The sequence below is a fragment of the Cebus imitator genome, unplaced genomic scaffold, assembly GCF_001604975.1.
Source record: "Cebus imitator isolate Cc_AM_T3 unplaced genomic scaffold, Cebus_imitator-1.0 Scaffold203, whole genome shotgun sequence".
Classification (NCBI taxonomy): domain Eukaryota; kingdom Metazoa; phylum Chordata; class Mammalia; order Primates; family Cebidae; genus Cebus; species Cebus imitator.
Window position 1 is genome coordinate 1,411,278 of NW_016107518.1, and position 19,294 is coordinate 1,430,571.

Sequence of the window (19,294 nt, forward strand, 5' to 3'; positions counted from 1 at the left end):
TTCCATCCATGTTGTTGCAAATGACAAGATCTCATGGTTTTTTTTTTTTAAACTTATAAGTTCAAGGACACAAGTGCAGGTTTGTTACATAGGTAAACTTACGTCACAGGAGTTCATCATACGATTACCGTATCACTCACGTATTAAGCCTAGTACCCATTCATTATTTTTCCTGATCTTCTCCTTCCTCCCATCCTCTACCCTCCAAAAGGCCCCAGTGTGTGTTGTTGTTCCCCCTATGTATTTAGGTGTTCTCATCATTAAGCTTCCACTTGTAAGAACTTGTGGTGTTTGGTTTTCTGTTCTGTGTTAGTTTGCTAAGGATAATGGCCTCTACCTCCATCTATGTCACTGCAAAAGACATGATCTTGTTCTTTTTACGGCTGCATAGTACTCTGTGGTGTGTATGTACCACATTTTCTTTTTCCAGTCCATCCTTGATGATGGGCATCTAGGTTGATTCCATGTCTTTGTTATTGTGAACAGTGCTGCAAAGAACATGCATGTGCATGTGTCTTTATTATAGAATTATTTCTATTCCTTTGAGTATATACCAACTAATGGGATTGCTAGGTCAGATGGTATTTGTTTTAGGTCTTTGAGGAATTGCCACAGTGTCTTCCACAATGGCTGACCTAATTTACCCTCCCACCAACAGTATACATGCACAACCCGCCAGCATCTGTTATTTTTCAACTTTTTAGTAATAGTCCTTCTGACTGGTGTGAGGTGGTATCTCACTGGTTTTGATTTGCATTTCTCTAATGATCAGTAATATTGAGCTTTTTTCATATAATTGGTGGCTGCATGTATGTCTTACTTTTACAAAGTGTCTACTCATGTCCTTTTCTCACTTTCTTATGGAGATTTTTTCTTGTAAATTTGAGTTCCTCATAGATGCTGTATATTAGACTTTTGTCATATGCATAGTCTGCAAAAATTTTCTCCTGTAGGTTTTCTGTTTACTTTGTTGAGTTTCTTTTGCTGTGAATAGCTTTTTGGTTTAATTAGATCCTATTTGTCAACTTTTGCTTTTGTTGCAACTACTTTTGGCATCTTTGTCATGAAATCTTTGCCTGTGCCTATGTCCTGAATGGTATTGCCTAGGTTGTCTTCCAGGATTTTTATGTTTTTGGTTTTACATTTAAGTCTTTAATCCATCTTAAGTTAATTTTTGTATATGGTGTGAGGATGGGGTCCAGTTTCAATTTTCTGCATATGGCTAGCCAATCATCCCAGCATCTCATTCTTTTTTATAGCCGAATAGTACTCCATTGTGTATAAGTACAATTTCATTATCCATTTATCTTCTGAAGAACACTTAAGTTGCTTCCAAATCTTGGCTACAATGAATAGTGCTACAACAAACATGGTGGTGCAGATATCCTGATATAATGATTTCCTTTCTCTTGGGTATATATCCAGCAATAGTATTGCTGGATCATATGGTAGCTCTATTTTTAGTTTTCTGAGGAACCTCCAAACTGTTCTCCATAATGGTTGCACTAATTTACATTCCCACCCACCGTGTACGAGGGTCCCCTTTTTGCCACATACTCTCCTGCATTTGTTATTGCCTGTCTTTTAGATAAAAGCCATTTAACTGGAGTGAATTGGTATCTCATTGCAGTTGTGATTTGCATTTCTCTGATGATCAGTGATTTTGAGCACCTTTTCGTATACCTGTTTGCCATTTGTGTGCTTTTGAGAAGTGTCTATTCAAATATTTTGCCCATTTCTTTTTTATTGTACTTTAGGTTCTGGGGTACATGTGCAGATCATGCAGAATTGTTACACAGGTACACAAATGGCAATGTGGTTTGTTGCCTCCATCCCCCACCCACCCCCGTCACCTACATCTGGCATTTTTTCTCCCCATGTTATCCCTCCCCAACCTCCCCACCCACCCCCCTTTTGTCCATTTGTAAATCAGATTTTTTTTTCCCGAGCTCCTTATAAATTCTGGTTATCTGGTTATCCTTGTTATATGGGTAGTTTGCAAATATTTTCTCCCATTCTGTGGGTTGTCTCTTCACTTGGTTGATTGTTTCCTTTGCTGTGCAGAAGCTTTTAACTTAAAGTGATCCCATTTGTCCATTTTTGCTTTGGTTGTCTTCATTTGTGGTATATTACTCAAGAAATTTTTGCCCAGACCAACGTCCTGGAGAGGTTCCCCAATGTTTTCTTGTAGTAGTTTTCATACTTTGAGGTCTTCAATTTAAGTACTTAATCCATTTTGATTTGATTTTTGTATACGGTGAAAGATAAGGGTCTAGAAGTTTCATCCTTCTGCATATAGATATCAGTTTCCCAGAATCCTTTATTGAAGAAACTGTCTTTTCCCTCAGGGTATGTTCTTGACACTTTTGTTGAAAATGAGTTCACTGGTAAATATATTTTTATAGGTTATATATTATGTGTGTGTATGTATATAAAATACATTACTGTTCTATAACCTAATTTTTAATTTAACAACAAATACATAAAAATAAAAGTATACTTCACTACTTTCAATGGCTGAAGAGTATTCCTTTATTTAACTGGCCCCCTATGGATGAATATTTAGGTTATTTCCAGCCTTTGTTCCTATTATAAACCACAAAGCTTTGATAAGCACTCTTATACATACATATGTGTGCATACATGCCTAAAAGCAGACTTGCCGGGTCAAAGGATGTGTGTAATTCATATTTTGGTACATAACGCCTAACTCCCCCACTGTGGCAAGACAGGGCTGATTTACTCCCACCAAGAATCTATGTGCCCATTTACCTCCAATACTGAAGATTCTTTTTGAAAATTTTTGACAACATATTAGGTTAACATAGTTTTTTCTTTAAATTTCATTTCTTTGATTACAAGTGAGATCGAGTATCTTTCTTATGCTTATTGGTCATTTGTATTTTTTCTTTTGTGTATTACCTATTCATGCCCTTTGCCATTTTCCTCTTGGATGGATAATCCTGAAATTATTAACAGTCACTGAAAGCTAACCTTCCCAGAGGAAGGGAAAAGAACTGGTAAGAGACCTATAGGTTCAGTCTATAATAATAATATGAACCTTCTTTGGTAAAATTAAGCTGATTTTTTGTTTACAGTTATTTAGCTGTTTCCAACAGATTCTATATGAAGACATCTATATGAAGTACTCTTACATAAGCTACTAGGATTCTGCAGTTATCTAACCTTTTGACAGTCACATCAGCAACTGTACTTCATAGCTAGCTTAAAAAAGCTATGCATAAGCAGACACTAAGCATACAAGTAGGGCAAAAATCTGAGACCAATTACATAAGTCTAGAGGTATCTATATGTGAATGTATATAAGAATCAGTTTAGATAGTTAGGGTTGCTTTGGAATGTAATTCCGAAAAAGCAACAGAGTCAGTTATATGTCTAATGGCCTAACTGAAGTCTTGTTCCATGTTTGCTTCTATAACATTTTCAGAATTTGAGCTTACCATCTAAAGCCAGAAATATCACTTCAATGCGTGTGGATCCAAGATAAAACCCAGTTACATCAGGAAAAATCGGAAAAACAGTTGTATCTCCATCCTATATCCTCAATGCCATAGGTTACCATAATGGAAAACTTTCCACTGGGTTAACCAGAGGGACCGCTAAAGATTGAAAGTCTTGATGAGATTTATTTTTATGCCATAATTAAAAGTCAGAAAGAGCTCCTTGCTGTGAAGTGAAAAGTTCTCAAGTATACCAACAATCAAGAATTTCCCCAAATATTCAGTCTCTAGTTTCTATCACCTAAGAAGATGGGCTCATAATTACTGTATCTTAAGTGGTGGCTTACATGTAAAGTTGTACCTACCCCTTCAGAATACTTAATTTCACGTTGTAACAACTAATAAAAAATTCCCTTGTACAGACTCAAGGAAACAAATTTAAGGATAAGTGCTCATCTCTTTTCACTTGTCCATGTATACTGACAAGAAAATCAAGGCTTCACTTTCTAAAAGGGGTTAAGCCTACTAAATGCTGGCTCACAGGTATGCACACCATCCCCATACAGAGAGGCTTAGGCTACAGGCTCCACAGCAGGTGTCCCAAGGCCTCATCATGCCCTGGAGTCCAGTTACCACAACATAGAAAGAGACAAGGAGACACTAGAGGCCTCACACAAACCCAGTGGGTTTTCCCACTAGTTTTGGATTAATCACCCAGATCTGTAAGAAATTGTCCTTTACCACTAAGACCCCAACTGAAGCAGTTTTCCCCACCACTAATTGTGAATTCCTCTACTACAGAAAATGTGGGAGAAAGTACAGAAAACGGTCTTAGCCAGAGAAGGTACTTCAGCATTTTATTTGACTCCTTGCTTTGAAACTAAAAGGCAATACTCAAAGCCTTGACAAGACTAAATCATTTAAAAATGATTTTTTAAACAACCACTGTCCTTTTTACTTCTCACTCCCAGTGGGAGATGTAAAGAGGACAGTGGTTGTTTGGGTTAACTTCTTTGGGCCAAAATGCCCTTAAGATAAGGAATTATTTGTCTACTGTTAGCCCATTAGCCAGAACCTGTTTGATCAGTATTGCTGGAAAAAGGGAAGCCTACCTTATAAGTAGGCAGAATTTATTCAACCTACTTATTTTAGCTCAGAGAGAAAAGAAATATAATGTTTACTACTCACAGAATTTATTATATTAAATTACTATAAAAGGAGTGAAAATTTTACTTCTTTCACTTGTCAATTAAATAATAGTGTTTTGGCATAATACTTAGAAAGTTTAAGGCAAGAAGCACCAAAGATACTCTTTGCCAGGTAGGGCAAAAGAAGAATCTGTTGGTTCAATGTCAACATATTACATCAAATCAATAGATCAAAGGAGGAAAAAAACCCATGATCTTAATACTTGTCAAAAAGCATTTGATAAAATTTGGTATGTAATCCTGATAAAGGTATTAAATAAACTACAACTGAAAGGGTATCTTCCTTACATGATAAAGAATATCCGACCATGAGCTAGGCATGGTGGTTCTGGTTCTACCTACTCAGGAGGATGGGGCAGGAGGATTGCTTGAGCCCTGAAGGTCGAGGCTGCAGCAAGTGGAGATCACAACACCACACTCCAGCCTGGGCAACAGAGTGAGATTCTATCCCCCCCAAAAAAAAAAAAAAAATCCAGTTAACAGCCAGAGATGGACTTAATGTCTAAACACTACTTCCATGCAACTCAAGAAGATATCAAGGCTACTATAACCCTATGATTACGGTGTTCTGGGAGCTGGGAGATCTAGACAATTCAGTAAGGTGGGGAAAGTAATAAAATCACTGGAAAGAAATATAATTGTTTGTAAATTGTAAAACACTTCCTAGAAATTAAAAACGAATAAACAGAGTTAATATAAGTTTAGTAAGGAGGTTAAATTTAAATTCAGAAAAAAAATCCAATAATAACTAGCTGGAAATATATTTGGGATAAAAGATACCATTTACAACGACAACAGGCAAATGGTTCCTAGCCTTAAATGTTTAAAAAATCTATACATATGATATACACGCAAATATACAAAACTATATAACTACAGAAATTATATATAGAGTTTGAAGAAGAGAAAAACTAGGCAAAAAATGTAGACAGGTGACTCACAGAAGAAATACAAATGTCACATTACCATCCCCATCAGTTTTATATGCACAAGAAATGCATATTAAAGGAATATGCTCATTTCTGCCTGTCAAATTAGAAACTAGTTTTTGAATTTAAATTGTATCACCATGTTGGAGAGGATTTGGATAAATGAACATTCTTACACATTGCCAGTACAGCAGAAGCAGGGACAACCTATCAAGAGGCAAATTTATTAAAAAAAAAAAAAAAAAAAAAAGTTTATACTTCTAGGACTTCTACCTCAAGAACCCTGTAAAAAAATCCTTACAAGAATCAGAACATTTTTGTAATAGTGAAAAATTAGCCGCGAGTTAAACCCTAGTGCCTCCAAACAATAACATGCTACTGAGTCATTAAGATTGTTTTCAGAGACTATCTAATGACTTGGTATAATGTTCCTGATATGTAACACGACAAAAGAGCAGGATACAAAGTACTACAATCCCCATTTTATAAATTATCTATATAGTGGACACTGTCAATTAGCACAAGCCAATCCACAAGAGGGGCTAGAAACATCAAACACTCATTTTCCTAATCTTTGCAGTTTGGGACAGGCATATTACACTGGTCCATGACACATAAGCAGGCATCTTCTAGGGGCTGTGGATGGTGGAGAGCTGTGTAGGAAAGTGGATGCTTTCCTTATAAAAGGGCCAGGTGATGCTGACCCTTCAATGAAAATACAGCAGAGCTGCAACGGCCATTCTGCACCTGAGAGGGAGAGCCAGGAGAATTACAGAGATGCCAAGACCTGGATACTGTTGAGTTGCTGGAGGATGCTAGCAACTGCCTGTTTCTAGATTCTGGTGGTTGTTGTTGTTGTTTGAGACAGTCTCGTGCTCTGTCACCCAGGTTGGAGTGCAGTGGCGCAACCTTGGCTCAATGTAACCTCTGCCTCCCAGGTTCAAGAGAGTCTCTCCTCAGCCTCCTGAGTAGCTGGGATTACAGGCACCCACCAATTACACCCAGCTAATTTTGGTGTTCTTAGTAGAGACGGGGTTTCATCACGTTGGCCAGGTTGGTCTCGAACTCCTGACCTCAGGTGATCCACCCTTCTTGGCCTCCCAAAGTGCTGGGATTACAGGTGTGAGCCACCATGCCTGGCCTACATTTCCTTCTAAGTGAAAAAAAGAAATCTGGTTCATCTGAACACAATATAATTGATATCATATATATGCTTAGTAAGACCTTGAGAATATTAATACTGCTTATTTTTTGAGTGGTCAAATTATGGTTGATTTTTATTTTGCTTTGTAGTTTAAAATTTTAATGATATTGTATATTTAGAAAAATTTAAAACTCAAATATCAAACATATAGCATGGTATAACTTTTTCAGAGATCTATACATTCATTCAGTATGACATAGTCTGGAGCTGAGTCCAGAGATCAAAGGGCAGCCTGGTTTGCTGATGCTAATCATAACCTGGGCTATTGGCTTAAGTCACTTTCCTTATATGGGAAACAAAACGGGGGTTCTTCAACATTTTGGAGTGTGTGCTCCAGACTCCTGTGGCAATGTGATAAGCCAGTAGACCCCTTCTCAGAACAATGTTTTTAATCACACAAAATATACGAGTTTACAAAGGAAACCAATTATACTGAGTTAGTTTATTACAATATTAAGCTACTAATTTGTAAATTAACAATATATATGCTTCTTTATTAATTTATTTAATAAAGATCTAGTAGGAGGACTAGTACGCACATTAATTTTGAGGTAGTAATGAGCATAAACATTTGAGATGTCAGAAATAACTGAAATGTGATATGAAAGTATCTGTGATTTCCACTGGTGAGAAGGTCTAAAACTACTGTGGTCTGCTGGCCTACATTCATAGTGGAAGGAAATGATAAATTTCAATTAGAGGTCAGTGAAAATCCACGCAAGTTCATGAATCCTCTGAATTCTATGGAGACTCTTTGGGGTCTGTGTACCCCAGGTTAAATCCCCTCCACTAGATAATCACCTAACTCTCAGAGTCTGAGTCCCTCAAAAATTAGTATCTTTCACCGAAATTTCAATAGTATCTACTCAGTGAATGTTAACAGATTGTTTTTCATAGTTATTTTTGAAGGAAAATGATCCAGGTGATTAATCTGTATGTTTCTTTGATGAGGATCATTCTTTATACTTAATACAGCTAGAAAGAAAATAAAAGGAAATTTTATTTTTTAATATTAAAAAGAAAATACATATTCACTGAATCATTTGGAAATATACACCTTTTTAAACATCCAAAAAGCAAGACAAATGATGTATTCCACTTCCTCCCAATTTGTGCTTGGGGGCTAGAGAATGGCTGCATAGCTCCATCAGATGCACACTGCCAAATCCATCAAAGCCTGACTCCTTAGCAATGTCCTCCTGCTAATGAGGCTTCTGCCTCTCTACAGACCTTGTTTCATGTTTTGCTCAGAGTAAAAACCTCTTTTAAACATTTGTATTCTTCCCAGTACATGTCACCTACCAAGAGACGCTCCCAAACGCCTCCCAACATACACACATAAAAGATGAGAAGAATATGATCATTAGCTTAAATCTTGCCTTTATCGTTGTTCCAAACAACAGACAATCCACACGTCTTACAATCTTCAACCAGTCTTTGCTGCCAATGAGTGAAAATCCTTCCTGAAACAAAATAATTAGGCAAAAATTAGCAACAGAAGCAAAAAGAAATACAAAGAATAGCTATGGTTGCAGCTGCTTCCTGTTAGAAAGTTGTATATTTACTTATTGTGTAATTTGAACATAGTAGCAATGACTCAATACAACCAGTGGCCAAGGATGATCCTTATACTAAGTCCTCAATATCCTGGTGCTCTTCCTGCATGGGGAACATAAAGACACCTTTTTTCTTAATCTTTTTATGTTGAAAATCAATACAACACAAACGATAGTTAAGTGTCCATAGTTATATTTGATATAAAGTACATTTCTATGCCTCTAGGGTTTGGCAAAATATTATTTTATGTTCCCCCAAATCAAGGGTTTCATTATACTAATTTATTAACTTATCTGGCACATCCCTAACTACATAGTAAGATTTATCTTTAGAAGAACCTTATTTTCAGATTCCTATGAATGGAAAATTTAAAGCAGTTTGCTTTTGGATACTGAATGTTTACTTCCTCATTTCCATCTAAAACAAAATCAAACAAACAAAAAGGCAAAGAGGGCAGTAGAGGGCACACAAGTCTCAAAAGAGGGACAACAATTGGATCCATAAAGTGAAAAGACAAACTTGCTCTGCCATTTACTAATAAAGTCAGTGGAATGAACTATCTGATTATCAGAGCTCTTAGGCTTCAATTATGTTGTTAGTGGGTTTCTTCAGTTAAGCAACCCATTAAGTTAGAATATGTTTAGCATACAGTAAAACTAATTCAGGAGATTAACAGACAATATGCAAAAACTGTATGCAAACTGCCTTTCTACCCTGAAATGTTAGTCCACCACAGACAGGGAAGGCTACTGGAGTAATTTGGGAAATCCCCAACTCTTAAGAAACAGAAGAAAATGTAGTCCCTTATCCATTTGAACCCTCTTCCTAAATCTCAGTATGGTGAAAGTTGCAACTTTCATAGAAACTTACATACTGGGAAACAATGAGGGTTAATTCTTTAATGCTTCCACTAAAAAAAAAAAAAAAAAAAAAAAAAAACTACTATTTTTTTTTTTTTTTTTAGAAAAAATCCCCCACTTTTTCTCAGGCTAGAGTGCAATGGCACAATCTCAGCTCACTGTAACCTCCGCCTCCCGGGTTCAAGCAATTCCCCTGCCTCAGCCTCCCAAGTAGCTGGGATTATAGGCGCCTGCCACCATGCCCGGCTAACTTTTGGTATTTTCTGTAGAGACAGGGTTTCACTATGTTGGCCAGGCGAGTCTCAAACTCCTGACCTCCTGATCTACTCATCTCGGCCTCCCAAAGTGCTGGGATTACAGGCGTGAGCCACTGCACCCAGCCCTGAAATGCTAATTCTAAGCATTTTATCAGTAGGAGATTTTTTTTTCCAAATGGAAAAAGAAGTTAGGCAAACCATTTATAATTTCTCCTTAAAATCCTCAGAATTAGCAAAAAGAAATGTGTTGATTATTATATGCAAAAATACAGTTAATTGTAGTTTCAAGTGGCAATATGAGGAACGGGCACTCACACACATTGCCGGTGAAAGTGCAAATTGCTACAATGCTTATTGAGGGCAATTTGGTAATATCAAAATTACAAATGTATTTACATTGGCACCCAGCAAACAATGCCAGGAATTGATTTTACAGATCAACCTGCATATGTGTGAAGTGATGTATGGAGAAGGGTAAGCATTTCTGCATTTGTTGTTTTATTTTTAACAGAAGACTGGAAACAACTGTATGTATGCATTGAAGGTGGACTGGTTAAGTAAACTGTGGTACACTATACAATGGAATACCATACAGGTGTAAAAAGTAGTAAATGTTATATATCAGCACTGTCCAGTAGAAATAGAATTTGAGCCATGTATGCAATTGGCAGAATTGATTTAATACTTTATTTAACCAACTGTATAAAAAAATTGAACAAACTGATGAATACATGTAAACAATGTAAAACATTAATGAGAGTTTCCATTTTTTTAAACTGTATTTGAAATCCAGTGTGTGTTTTACACTTACACCACATCTTAATTTGGATATTGGATTTTCAGTGGTTAAAGTGAAATGTAGTTCCACTAAAACAATAAAATTAAGATTAATAGGAAAATATTTTTCACTGCTTTCATTTTTTAAAATCTAAAAATTTAAAATTCCATTTTTAGTTGCATTTGCCACATTTCAAGTGCTCCGCAGCCACATATGACTCGTACTGACCTTCTTGGACAGTGCAGCTCTATATAAACTGAACTCTTAACAGGTTTTGTTACGCAAAAAGCAAGCCACATAACAATGTCCATCATGTGAGTAAGAGAGAGAACATAACAATGTATATTCTTTACATAAAGAACTGGAGGACTGATACACAAAAGGCTAATAATAATAATGTTATCTGCAGGGAGAGAAGGGGAAGCATTTGGCGAATGGTGCAGATGGGGCAAGGGTGAGAATGCAAGGGTATTCTAAAGGCTTTATGCCTTTTTACATTGCTCTGATTTTTGAACTGTGTAAGCTTCTTATGCATGTCTGTGAGAAAATTTGTGCAAACATTTGTGCTGGACAACATTATTGCTTAATGTTATGCTTAATGCTTAATTTCTGTTATGTATAATGCTTAAATTTGTGCTGGACAACATTGTGCTTATAGTTAACAATACTGCACTGAACACTTAAAATGAGGGTACATCTCATGTTTTTACCACAATTGTTTTAAAAGGCATGAAACAGCATAGCCTGTCTGGGAACCTGCAAGGAGACCACTGCCACTGGAGTTGATGGGGGATATCCACTCCTATCAGGGAAGAGGCAAAAGCAGGACCTGAGAAGGGGTGTGCCCTTCTTCCTCAACAGCAGCTCTTAGTTGAGCCAGTTCATGGCTCTTCATCAATTTATTCAAACCATTTTGCCCTTGTCTTCTCTCTGCCTCTTCCCCCCTAATTTTTTTGCCTAATTAACCTCTGATCATTGTTCAATTCTTACCTAATCTCAACTGGGTGACCCTGTTGTTCTTTCCCTTAACATTTTACTTTATCTCATAGCATTTATCATTGTGTCTGTGTGTGTGTGTGTAGTGATTTCCTTAATGTCTATTTTTTCACTAGACCATAAGCCCCATGAGGACAGGGGCTAAGTTTGTTTTGCTCACTAATGAATATATAGCACCTATTATAGTGCTGAACACTATAAGGTGCTTCAATAAGTTTACTGAGTGAATAAATGAATGAAATTCTTTATTAAAATTAATTAAAAGACTACCTATTGGATACTACGCTTATTACCTGGGTGATGGGTCATTTGTATCCCAGACCTCAGCATCACACAATATATTCAGGTAACAAACCTGCACATGTACCCCTGAATCTAAAATGAAAGTTGAGATTATTTTAAAAAATTAATTAGACTATCTCATGCCAGAACCAGTATCATTTCTTGGGAGCAGTGATGACTACAAATCTATTATCTGTCCAATGATACAGAATATCTTACTTTTATTTGACTTAAACTAATCTTGTTCAAAACTCAGAAAGAGTTCCTTCATCCTAATGCTGAGATCTGGTAAAGAAGCCTGCGTGTCTAACTGCTTGCTATACATAAATTTCAATAACTGATCTGCCTTGCTGTGAAAATCCACCGGTTTGAATCTTCTTTAAGGCTTATCCATCTAGAGAATTCAGTTTGGTTTAACTGATGGCTTCTCTGTAGCTTTTCCTAACTTTCTCACAATTAAGTGACCTGCTCTGTGTTCCCATAGCATGCTGTGCTTACTGCCTTTAAACACGCAGTTAACATCACTGGGCTCCTACCATAACTGGCCACCATGCTAGGGTTAAAATATAAGACACAGAATCTGTCCAAGAGGTTGGGGAAATGTGTCAGAATCACCCAGGGAGCTTCTGTTACTGGTGCTTTGGATACTCTTCCCCCAACAGTTCAAGAATCACTGGCAAAGGAAGTTACTGTTAACTGATAAGAGTCTGTCATAACCCTGGAAAGTGCTGAGGTAGAAAAATTGAAGTTCAGAATTGATAGCACTGGGTGGGACGGGAAAGAGTGAAGAACTCTCAGAAATGCCAGTTTACCATCAGACACAAGAATAAGAGCCAATACCAAGAAAGAATGTCCAGGAGAGAGTGATGTGGAAGCTAAGAGGGGTGAGTTTCCAGCAGAGAAACTTGTCAACTGTGTCAGATGATGCACAGGGAGGGAGTAGAAATAAGGGCTGTCAAATCTGCATGGACCCCGGCGGCAGGAGGCGCTGTGCCCTGCCATCACTGGCTGTTGCTCTACCCTGTCCTCTTTGTATCCCCAACCTCAATGCAAACTTCATGACATCAAGAACTGGGGTATATTCATCTTTGTGCGCAGCATGTCCGTTGAATGAAAAAGGGCCAATTTCTGGCACGTGGTTGACACCCCAATTTCCTCCTATCACACTTTGACCCATCCCTTCATTTGCCCAGTTCTGGCACAGCCTCCCTGAGGGGCAGTGGCCAGAATGCCACATGACACCAAGGTGGGGCGCCACACTATACTTCCTATAAAGAGAGTCTCAAGCTTTGGTTTTCATGCATTGTAAATTATGAAGTGCATTTCTAAATTGTAGTCATCCATGCTCTACGTGGACCCTGTTATCACACATAATGAAGACTTGCCATAGAGATAAAAAGGAAGCCATCAAGGGAAGGGAGAAAAGTAGCTAAGAAAATGGATGCAGAGATAAAATGTACACAATCGGAAGTCCAAAGATGATGGGAACAACTAGCTGTGCCCTTAACCCTACTCAGTCTGTTTCCCTTGCTGTTGACTCTGCTATTGAGCTAGTTCCTTTGGTACCCTCAGACCCCTCTCAGTTCTGATTTCACCTATCAGTTTGGACAAGGAAGCCAGAAGAACATCATAGGGTGTCACTGGCATTTAGCTAGGTAAATTAGCTTTAAAATCTGCCCGTTATGATTTTGTAAATGCTTTGAAGAAAACAGCATTTTATTTTTATGAAAATGACAATTATAAATGTTCACACCTGCTATAAAAACCCTGATTCAGAGGAAAACAGAATAGGAGAATAAGGTTACAAAAATAACCTGATGACTAATCATTTGAGAATCCACCTTGTCCCCAAGCCCAGAATACCAAAAGGTCTTCTTGATGAATGTGAGAAGGTGTTCTGGTGCCAGGTGATTTATTTAAACATTAGACCCTGGCTTAAGCTTCAGGGTTGTATTTCTGACTCATTATCCTGGAGCTCAGGGTTTGTGAGATTCAAATTACACTGAAAACAGGAAAAACATATCTATGATAAGAGAATTGCTACAAATATGAAGACAAAAATGTGAAGAGGGAAAAAAGCAAAAGATTGGGATTTTTAAAATTACATTTTCTTTCTTCTGGAGACAGGGTTTTGCTCTGTTGCCAAGGCTGGAGTGCAGTGGTGTGATGACAGCTCACTCCAGCCTCGATCTCCAGGGCTAAGCAATCCTCCCACCTCAGCCTCCTGAATAGCTGGGACCACAGGCATGCACCACCATGCCCCGCTAGTTTTAAAATCTTATGTAGAGATGGGGTCTCACCATGTTGTACAGGCTGGTCTCAAACACTTGCACTCAAGCAATCCTCCAGCCTGGGCATCCCAAAGTGATGAGATTACAGGCATATGCTATCACGCCCAGGCAAAAATTAAATTTTCACTAATCATAACCAGCTGTTAGGTAATTAAGCTAAAAATTAAGTTATTAAGCTAAAAAGTGGAATAATAAGGTAGATGGAAATAATTTATAGCTGGTTTGAGGATTAGATTTTGGTCTTAGATTTGAATCTGGATATTTCTGCAATATTCAGAAACATACAATATTGTGCTTGGAGAAGAAATACCTGCCTTACTTCTAAGTGCCTATTCCACACTTAAGCAATATCATGTCTCAGACTGAGACAGCTCAAACTAAGATGCCCATTCTATAACTTACTTTATTTTGGAGTTATTTTTTTCCTGATTTATAAGAGCTATATAACCGGTTTGGTTTCATGCTGAACCACAGACTCTTTGAAAGGAGTAAATAAATAATGTCAGCAAAAAAGGGCTACAGTGTTTCAGAATGTTTATCCTCTAGAAATCATAATAATGCCATGAAAATCCACTATATTTGTTCCAAAAGTATGTACCAGATTATGTGCTAGGTCCTATAACTGACACTACGGATCAAAGTTAAATGGTCCCTGCCTTCAAAGAGTTGGGAGTATAAGGGAAATCAAACAAATAACCGCCCAACAATAATCAATGTGATAAGTTCCATGATTCTACAGAAGCACAGAAAAGAGGCATTCAATGGCCTTTGAACTGATTTTTAAAACTTATTTTGAAATAACTGATTTATTTTAAACTCCATTAGTTTTCAAACATATTCAAAGCTACAGAAAATAGTAAAACAGCATAAGGAGCCATCAAGCACCCATTTTCCAGTCACAATTTTCATGATATGGCCAATCTTATTTCACTTACATCCACACTCAATAACCCCCAACTCCCTGGATTATTCTGAAGCAAATTCAAATATCTATAAATATTTCAGAATCTATCTCCAAAAAGCTAAGGACCTCTTAAAATATAACCACAAAATCATTATCTCACCTTTAAAAATTAACAATTCCATAATATCATCAAATATCTTTGTTGCTGTTCACAGTTTCCTGATGATCTCGGTTTTTTAAACATTATGTTTTGAATAGGGAACCAAATAAGGTCCACATACTGTGATACTTGACTGTTATGTCTCTTAAGACTTACTGATTTTTCCTTTCATCTTTTTTCTTGGAATTTGTTAAAGAAACTGGGTCATTAGTCCTCTAGATTAGCAATTGACAAAATTTTTTTCTGTTAAGGGCCAGTGGGTAAATATTTCGGCATTTTAGATTGTACAGACTCTTGCACCTACTCAACTCTGCCATTGTAGCATGAAAGCAGCCACAGACAATACATAAACAAATGAGCATGGCTGTGTTCCAACAAAACTTTTTTTTATGAACGCTACAATTGGAACTTCACAGAATTTTCATATCTCACAAAATATTCTTCTTCCGAATTTTTTCAACTATTTAAAAATGTAAAAACTATTCTTAGCTCAAAAGCTATACAAAAACAGGCAATGGGCCAGATATGTCCCATGGGCATTGTGTGCTAACCCCTGGTCTAGAGTCCCCTCACTAAATTTTGTTTTTATATCTCCATGGTGTGTTTTAATATGTACCTCTGTCTTACAGTTCTCAAAGAGAGGTAGTCAGATCAAGAAGCTTGCAGATTCAGGTGGGATTTTTTTTCTCAGATTTTATAAGACTGCTTCCTAAGTGACAGGTATGTGATTCCCTAGTAGGTACACAATGGTTTTTTATTCCTCTTTTTGTGATATTAGCAGCCATTGATAATCACTGCCTAGACTCAATAATTCATCTGGGGTTGCAAAATGGTGATTTTAAAATTTTTTCACTCATTATTTATGAGCTAGAATACATCTAGAAAGAGGAATTTTGCCTCATCAATTATTTTGTTATGCTGGGTAAAAACAGGAAAGGTGGGATAAATGTTCGCCTCATTTCTTGTATTTGCCAGCTTTCAAAATAATGAGGTGGTTCTCTAGTATCCTCCAAAGATTAGGATGAGGGTGTTTTTCGTAAGTGTCATTTGAAACTTACAAATTTAAATATATTTGCTGCTTCAATCCTCTGCAGTTACTGATCTTTCCATTACCTTTCTCTAGCTAGTAAGGACCTTTTCAAGTTAGCCCTGTGTCCTTTTGATATAGCCTTAGTAATCTCAAGATATCAGAAGTTGAACTGCCTTCCTCTTTTTTTTTCCCCCTGTATATGACATCACACAGGTCTTCAAGCTGTCAGTGCTTTAGCTCCATCCACTCAGGTCACAGGAATGTCTAGTCATCTAGTTTTTTTGTAGATGTTATCCATGGGTCTTTGGTTTTGCAGCCCTGTTAAACTTGTCTATTTTTATGGGGAGATGGGAGAAAATTTAAAAGCTATGATGTCATTTCTGACCAACAGGGGATAAGAGGGTCAAAATTTATACTCCTATTATAAACAACTAGAAAACTAGACAAAACTATCGGAATCAACTATTTTCACACAGTAGAAAACAGACATTACAGGGCTGTGATATTGGATAAAAGGGGGACAAATAAGGTGAGCCCTACCATCAGACAGTCTTTCTAAAATTAATTTCCAGACTTTGGCACAGAGAATGGAAATCCAAATAGAGCCTGCAATCCCAATGAGTTGAGAAGAGGTGGGAGGTCGGGTAGGCCAGAGTGCTGCAATTTTCAGGGCAGGGTACTCAAAAGAGGAAGATAATACAGAAGAGCTTTAGAAACCTGCAAATGAATTCCTTGAATCTCTGGCTGAATAGCTATCTGTACATATGCAGAATGAAACACTGTAAAGCTGAGCAAGAACAACTTCTGGAAAAATAAGAATCACCAGGAAGTGTAAGTCAAACAGTCCTAGAATTCCACAGGTCTGGAAAGATTTAAGTTACAACTAGCTAGAGTAGGGAGCCTTCACTGAATACACAGGACACTCAGTAGAAAACCTACATTAGGGCCAGGTGCAGTGGCTTACACCTATAGTCCCAGTGCTTTGGAAGCCCAAGATGAGAGGATTGCTTGAGGCCAAAAGTTTGTATGACTAGCCTGGGCAACACAGTGAGATCCCATCTGCATTTTAAAAGAATACATCAGGAGTGTTGCTAAATCAGCTTTAGAGTAAAGGGTACTCTAGATCTACCTTAAAAGAGATTAAAAATAAGCTTCAAAAGGGTCAAATTGATTATAAGTAACTTAACTACTTGCTTGAGATTCTGTACTCTTTAAAGGAATACAACAAGAGTGAGCACTCAGCAATGTAAAAGTCACAATATCTGACATCTGATCAAAAAGTACTAGATATATGAAAAACTAGCAACAATGACTAATAGCCTCAAGAAAAACAAGTCAATAGAAACAAACTCAGAAATTTAAGAGATGATAAAATTAGCAGAAAAGGGTGTTTAAGAAGGTATTTCATAAATATACTCTCTATGACAACAGTAGCACAAGGGAAGAAGGGAGACAAATGAAAGTACACTATTGTAAGTTTCATACATTATGCAGGAAGTGGCATATTTGAATATGAACTGTGATAAGTTAAAAATGTATATGGTAAACCTTACAACAGCCATGGTGGGTGGTGACAAAGGAGGAGTAGCTAATAAACCAATTGTGAAAATGAAATGGAATCCTAAAAAACACTAAATGAATCCAAAAGAAATTGGGAAAAGAGGAAAAAAGAAACAAAAAATAGATGTGATAAACAGAAAACAAATAACAAGATGGCAGATTTAAACTTACACAGAAAATCACATTAAATGCAAATGACCTAAACACTAAATAAAAATAAGAGGTTGTCAGGATAGATTTTAAAAGCAAGATCAGACTATATTCTATCTAGAAGAAATTTGTTTTTAATGTAAAGACACAGATAAAAAGAGATAAAAAGATACGGCATTTAAACTGTAATCATAGGATAACTGGAATGGCTATATCAATCTCAGACAAACATGTCAGGTCAAGGATCATTACCAGGGATAAAAAGGAAAATCTCATTGTGATAAAGAGTTAAATTAATCAAGAAAACATAACAATCCTGAATGCACATGTACCCAGTAACAGCTATTCAAAATACATGAAGCAAAAACTGACATAATTGAGAAATAAATCCACAATTATAACTGGAAACCTCAAAACTCCTCTTTCAGTAATGGACAAAACTTGTAGACTGAATATCATTAGGAATTTGGAATGCTTCACACAATCAATCAACTTGATCTAACTGACATTCATAGAATTCCTATCATCAGCAGCAGAATATACATCTTCAAATGCACATAAAACATTCATAAAGATATACCATATGCATACCTTGCCTTATAAAGGCTGAAATAATATAGACTAGGTTTTTAAAAGAAGAGTGAAATACTATAGAGTAGGCTTTCTGGTCATAATAGAATTAAATTTTTAAAAATTATATAAAGATAACTTGGAAATCTCCAAACATTTAGAAATTAAATAACACAATGTTAAATTACCCATAGAAAAAAAAAATCACAAAATAAAACATATTTTAAACTGAATGAAAATGAAAATACAACATAGTAAAAAGTTGGGATATAGAGTGAATATAGTATTCAAAGGGAAGCTTATAATTTTAAATACTCAAATTAGAAAAAAATCAATAATATAAGCTTCCACTGTATGAAGTTAGGAAGGAGCAAACTAAACCAGAAATAAGTAGAAGGAAATAAATATAGAGCCTAGGTAAATGAAACAGAAAACAGAAAATTTAATGAAACAAAAATATAGATCTTTGAAAAAATAATAACATTAATAAATCTCTAGACTGATCAAGAATAAAAAGTGAGAGGACACAAATTCACAACAAGAATAAAAGAGGAGATGGCACAACAGGTCCCACAGGCACTAAAAAGATAAGAATACTACAACTTTATGCAAATATATTTCACAGCTTAGGTGAAGTAGAAAACTGTTTTGAATGACACAAAATACCAAAAGTGAATTCAAAAGAAATACATTATCTACTTAAAAATTGTAATGTGTAGTTTAAAGCCTTTCAACAAAGAAAACTCCAGATTCAAATGGGTTTCACTGGTGAATTCTACCAAATATTTAAGGAAGAAATAATGCAATCCTATACCGAAACCAGACAAAGACATTAAAAAAAAAAAAATTGGTCCAAGCAGCAGCTTCTCCGCTCCTTCTGGAATCTCTCCCTGGTTCAGCTCGCCTGCTTCCACTCCTGCCTCCACCATGTCCATCAGGGTGACCCAGAAGTCCTACAGGGTGTCCACCACTGGCCCCGGGGCCTTCAGCAGCCGCTCCTTCACGAGTGGGCCCAGTGCCCGCTCGAGCTCCTCGAGCTTCTCCCGCGTGAGCAGCGCTGGCTTCCGCGGTGGCCTGGGTGCAGGCTATGCGGGGGC

The 19,294-nt window shown here is 36.9% G+C and overlaps 1 protein-coding gene across 1 annotated transcript in view; it reads right to left on the reverse strand.

The window, feature by feature from the left end:
* The window catches only part of REC114 (REC114 meiotic recombination protein), a 105,071-nt gene that overhangs the window by 11,766 nt on the left and 74,011 nt on the right, over window positions 1-19,294 (reverse strand). Inside the window, exon 3 of the mRNA XM_017548066.2 lies at window positions 8,182-8,265. Within this exon, the coding sequence (XP_017403555.1) occupies window positions 8,182-8,265 (84 nt within the window). The remainder of the gene's footprint in view (window positions 1-8,181; window positions 8,266-19,294) is intronic.